Source organism: Lolium rigidum, chromosome 6 (assembly GCF_022539505.1).
Source record: "Lolium rigidum isolate FL_2022 chromosome 6, APGP_CSIRO_Lrig_0.1, whole genome shotgun sequence".
Taxonomy (NCBI): domain Eukaryota; kingdom Viridiplantae; phylum Streptophyta; class Magnoliopsida; order Poales; family Poaceae; genus Lolium; species Lolium rigidum.
In genome coordinates this window covers 153635863-153641677 of record NC_061513.1, presented here as the reverse complement: position 1 = coordinate 153641677, position 5815 = coordinate 153635863, and the positions used below count along the sequence as shown (strand labels likewise).

The following is a 5815-nucleotide window of genomic DNA, read 5'->3' as shown; positions in this document are numbered from 1 at the left end:
ACGCACGAAACCACCCCTCTCACGTCCCATCAACTTCTCCAAATCGAAAAAACCCCAACTGCCGTACGCACGCTACCCTGCCGGCGATGGAGAAGAAGAATGCGCCGGCGGCCGTCGTCTCCGAGCCCGTCGCCTCCGAGCCCGTCGCCTCCGCGCCCATCGCCTCCGAGCCCGTCGCCGCCGAGCCCGTCGCCGCCGAGCGCGTCGCCTCCGAGGGCGGCGCATCCAAGCGCGGCGCCTCCGTGAACTGGGCCTCTCTCTCGGCTGATGGACCACTTCACAAGATCGGCCAATGCTTACCGGCGAACGAGGAGTACGCCGACACCTACTCGCTATGAGGCAAGTCTGTAGAAATTGGCGCTCAGGTTTGCCTGAGCCCGACGTGCACCTAGACGAATGGATCATGCTACACCACGCCCTTCCACGCGTCGCTGAGTTCACCTTCCTCCAACTCGGCACATCACGCTACGTCACCATAGATCTATCGGACGTTCATACAAGGTTCAAATTCCTCCATATCTACCTTTTTATTTTCAATCTTAAACACATCTTAGTGATGAATGTTATCTTCATCAATTTTAGATACTACTTCGTCGGCTTTTGCCGTGGTGTCATCGTGCTTGCCCAGAAGAACCCGCCGCACAAGATACGGCTGCTGAACCCACTCACAAAGAAATCGAACACTATGTTTGAGGCGCAGATGCCATCTGTTTTTCGAAATCAGTCGCTGTTATCAAATCCCCGACTATGGTCTTCGTTGCCGCACATTACCCGCCGGAAATTGGTTGGGTCGATGAGAGCACTCCAACTAAGGATATAAATGAAGATTGGGGAGAAGGAAGATTTTCGATCAAGAACCATTGTCTGCGTTGCATTACCCCGTTCAATGGTGAACTGTATGCAGTAGCTGCGGACAATTTTGAGATCGGAAGAATAGTGTGCACCAATGTACAGTTGCGGCAGCGCGCGAGCACTGTCAAGATGGAGACACTAATTTCATTTCCAGAACTTGGACGTCGAAGTTCTACCTTGTGAAGTCGGATGGTGATCTCGCTGCTTGTGTTGTTGGTCAGCGAGGCTTTGGCGGGCAAACCATTGGTGTACCGTGTGGACACTCAGAGCCGCTCTCTCCATCCGGTCAGTAACATTGGCAATAATGCCTTCTTCATGAATTATATCCGGTGTATCTCCGTCGACACCAGAGTGTACCCGACACTTCGACCTGGCAGCATCTATTACACGGATTTGGGTTATATCAGAGAGTACTCTCATGATACAAAGGCCTAGGATGAGTGGCCACTACGTGTGGATAGAATAGGACTCTACGGTATGACAAATGAACCCAGGCCATACCGTTTGGAGGATGTATTGGCCTCACACTGCAGACGGAAGGAGTTCAATGAATATTTCCTTGGGGAAATGCACGAATGGAGGGAGGAAGAAATATATGGGGAGGAATGAAGAACAAATTCATTCATCCTAATCTTCTTGTTGTCCATACATTGCGGTCTTGTATATTTTTCAGCTTAGTTTGTCGTGAACATTAACAACGTTATTGCCTGCTTTTGGCTGTTGTATGCAGTTTATGTATTATACTTAGTTTTGTGATTATGCTGTTGTGAATTTATCATATACTAGCTTCTAGATTTGCTACTAGATTTGCTGCCATATTGGGCAAAAAACGAGGGCCAAAAGGCATAAATAACCCCGGAGATTTGCTACTAGATTTGCTACTAGATTTGCTGCCATATTGAAGAAATACAGAAATAGAAGCTTCTCTAGATTTGATACTAATTTGGTGAAAAAGACAGAGAGAGAGAAAGAGGGGAAAATGTGCTCTTAAAAATGCCAATTTGGGCCGAGAGAGACAAAACCCAGCTCCTGCTCACGTGCAACCAAACGCTTCTCGTCCTGTCCCACGTGGTCCCTTTCTACCAGCCCCACGCAACGCGGCCCCACACGACGCGGCCCTACACGACGCGGCCCCAGACGACGCGGCGCAACACGTCAGCACAGAACGTCCAAATAAACGGATTCCTTCCGTCTGAGCTCCTTCTGCGGGTTTCAGACATAGGCTTGGGGAAAACTGAGGAAAAACTAAGGGGCTGGGGAAAACTGAGTACAACTAACGACCCGAGGGCACGAAAATAGAAATCCCTTCCTAAAACTGGGCACTTTCCTGCCTCCGTTTCAAAAGAGAAAAAAAGTATCCACATGAAGCTGTCACCCAGTATTGTATTTAACAGAGAACTGTACGGAACACAAAGGACAAGCCTCCAGTGCAAAGTACCCTTAAGGCGAAAAGTTAAACTGTTAATTAAGAAAAATAGCACCTTGTCCTCCTACATAAGCAATTGATTAGTTTACCAACTGCTCTAAAATTCTGAACAAAATAATAACCATCAGGTGCTCCAATAGCTAACAGCAACAAACATCTTGTAACACATCACCAGAATGAGCACCAACATCTTTATTCCAGTTCCTGCGTCTGCGCCTCACCATATATCTTTCTCCCCGGTGCTCTCTTTTCTCACTGCAGAAAAATAAGATGATGCTGAGCAGTGACGACGAAGGTACGAGTATGAAAAGTGTGAATAGAGATGCAGTGAAATAATAACAGTTTGTTACCTCACCCAATATCGACTTATGTGTTGTGCCGATCCTTGTCACCTTGCATGTGCACCTGCTGGACAAACAATATTAACTGATATGAAGAACCCAATCCACAAACAGTCATCGAACCAACAACATCAGAATTGATTTAGCAATATTACCAAAAACAACACAGGGAGAACATCACATATGTGACATACTCAGTTTCATTTTTTCTCATATTTTTCTTATAACTAAACATATGGTATTGTTATGAACCAAATAAACACATAACCATCTAATTATACTTAAAGCAATTCCCAGTGCATAGTTCATAGCTAGATGGTGAAACAATATCATCTGGCTATGTTCAATCAGATAATAAAGGAGGATGCTCAACCATCATCCTGGGTAATGTTCATCAGAGCATAACATACATAGTCAGCACTCCACTTATCACATGCATTTTAAATTATCTGATTGATATATTTTACTATGTTGCTCTATATAACTGATAACCTCTTTGGAGCAATGTTTGCATACCAATCTAGCATAATCACTAATGCAGGTCACATCAAACAGAAAAAATTCCATCCCATGGCTCAGACCTAAAAAAACATGGGCGATATGCAATATTACAGTGGACAATGGATATGTTTGGTTTGAGCCACAACCAGCCCCACCAAGGCATGACCAAAAAAATTGCAAGTTGTTGCTTGGTTTGTAACCATTGTACTATCCAAATATTTGGCAAAATAGATCCCTGTTTGGTTTGCACAAACTGATTTGGTAAACATAGTATGTCTTCAAACTATTTGACAAGTCAATTACCTAAATATGAAAAGATATGTAAGATGCAGGCAAAAAAAAAAAATCAACAAAGGAATAACATGCGATTGCATCAGGTGGAATTTGGTACGCACTAATCATGTGATGACCCACCGATTAATCACATGAAGAACAAAAAATCGACACGCTGGCTGCATGCAGTACATGGCAACAAAAAAGTAGAAATATACATGGGACCCACCAACAAAGGGGGCAAGTCGGCATGCCAACATGTTGGTGGAGGTTCTCCGCACCCTTGACTCGCCCGTGATTTGACGAGAATAACACCAGCACATGGGCGGCTGGCTGGGCAAGGCAGCAGTCCAAACGGCCACCAAATTGAGGGGCCACCCTATTTTCTGGTAAGGTAAGCTTTCGCTGGAATCCAAACAGACCTAATATTTCGATAGTGTACGCCACTTCCACAGCAGGGGGGGGGGGCATAGAGGACCTGCACTATCCAATGAGCTACGGGGAAATCAAATATGCTCCAATCTTCCAACTCTTTATCAGAGTGTTCAATTTTTGATCCACGGGTTAAGGGCCAAGATAGACTGCATCCAATCTGGTTCATCACGGTAAATCTAATAGGTGAAATCCCAGAAAGGCGTTCTGTCTACTTCTACCTTTCCTAAACTCATAAAATATTCAATATGCTTGAACAAGATCGTTAAACAGCATTGCAAGAAGATAGTTCAATTAGGATAAGATCGTTACCAAAGCATTACGAAACTGTGTTGCAATATAAACATGTTCGGCAGTTCAGAATCATAAGGGGCACCAGATGGACACGGTAATTACCTGCTGCATGGCACCCAAGAGAACCAGCCGCTCGAGCTTGTCAAGAGTTGCCTCGTCCGCCTTTTCGAAATCCACCTGAACCCTCCCATTCGCCTCCTGAAGCCACGCGTTTATGTCCTTCATAATAATGACTGCTCTCCTCTGCAAGCCCTCCGACAGCCGTGGCAGCTCATTCTTGAGCTTCATCCTACGGTCGGTGATTGATGGCGGCGATGGGAGCACTTGTTCAATGGAGGCCCACCCTGACTCGAAGATTTCAGAGAGCTCGGCTGCGCTCTCATACACATCATCGCCCTTGTCGTTGTAGACCATGGCATTGTGGAAGGTAAGTCTCACATCTCTGGCAAATGAGTGCAGGTCCATATAGCGATTGCCTTCAAGGCGGCAGCTGACAGTGCCAAGATCCATGGCGTCGGGTATGTCAGAGTAGTAGTCACTCAGGCCAAGGCTGAGCGGATCCACCGGCTTGGCGAAAACCCACCCGTCCTCGTGTTGCAGCAACTTGTCCAGCAGCATGCGGATGCGCTCCAGGGGGTGGGCAAGGTCGGCACCGGCATGGCTCTTGGGTTTCTTGGGGAGAATCGGCGAGGGCGGTGATGGCGATTCGCGAAGCCTTCGGGGCGGCATAGGGCCAAGAGGGTTTTTGTGATTCAGTTTTGGGGCAATTTTACACGGCGAATGTAGCAATCTTTATAACCCTGCAAAATGGGTCGATTTGGTTACTTACAATGGCAAGATTCACTCCCTAGCAAAATATATTATTGAAATATCATCGCTTGGCCATATGCAGCATATAAAGGTCACAATTCTCTTCGACTTCGTTAACTCCAACACAACCACAGTTAAGTATGGCAATTTCATTTCAGAAGAAAGAAATAAATCATGTACGTGCCTCTTTTTCTGCTCTCGTTTCTTCCTTTTCAGAAGCACATGACCGCAAATTCTTCTATTTCTGCTCGCATTGCCTGGCTACCTGAATTAGGAAAACTAGGGTTTAGAAGGGGATTTGACCTGGAAGCGAGAGAAAGATAAGGGGCGTCGCGGGGAAGAATCAGCCGCAGCTCGGATTGCCGGCGGTGCTAGGCTAAGGGGCTGTTTAGTTCAGGGGATAGGTTTAGGGGGCCCTCGTCGACCCTCCCAGGCCACCCCAACCTCCGCTGACCAAGGAAATGCGAGGGAGGAGGGAGGTACCTGCCGCTGCCGTCCAGAAAAGATCCGCCACCACCGCCGCCTCTGGTCTCCGGGCGCCGCGCGTCGATTTCTTGCCGCCGCAGGACTGGCTCACGAGATGGGGAGTGACGAGGCGGGTGCCGAGGGTGGTGACTGGTGACTGGTGAGCGAGCGAATCCAGGCAAAAAGAAACGTTTGGGGGCGTATCAGGTGGAAACCAATAGATCCTGAAAATCTGCAAATGTTCATTCTCGACTGTTGGATCTTGTACCGGCGGTCCAGATCTCGTGGAGCCCCGTCCCACTCATTTCACAGTAAACCGCCCGCAACCACAAGTTATAGTTTGCAAAAATGCCCCTGGTACAATTCGTAGCAGCGACGGCGGCGACGGTGGCGGAGAAATCAGGCTGCGAGCCGCCAACCG

The 5815-nt window shown here is 47.4% G+C and overlaps 1 protein-coding gene across 1 annotated transcript; it reads right to left on the bottom strand.

Moving 5' to 3' along the window:
* Window positions 1-2280: 2280 nt before the first annotated feature.
* On the bottom strand, window positions 2281-5524 carry LOC124660166 (transcription factor GTE4-like). The gene is made up of 5 exons (XM_047197963.1): window positions 5413-5524; window positions 5114-5194; window positions 4222-4919; window positions 2629-2686; window positions 2281-2533 (listed from the first exon to the last, which is right to left on the bottom strand). Exons 3-4 carry the CDS (start codon window positions 4846-4848, stop codon window positions 2645-2647), a joined length of 669 nt encoding a protein of 222 aa, XP_047053919.1. The 5' UTR covers window positions 4849-4919; window positions 5114-5194; window positions 5413-5524; the 3' UTR covers window positions 2281-2533; window positions 2629-2644.
* Between the last annotated feature and the right edge of the window lie 291 nt (window positions 5525-5815).

Excerpts from the sequence above, each read along its gene's own strand:
- LOC124660166 (XM_047197963.1), bottom strand. The coding sequence starts at position 4,848 with ATGCCGCCCCGAAGGCTTCGCGAATCGCCATCACCGCCCTCGCCGATT. Across the intron at positions 2,687-4,221 it reads TCTTGGGTGCCATGCAGCAG|CAGGTGCACATGCAAGGTGA; the intron begins GTAATTACCGTG and ends TTGTTTGTCCAG.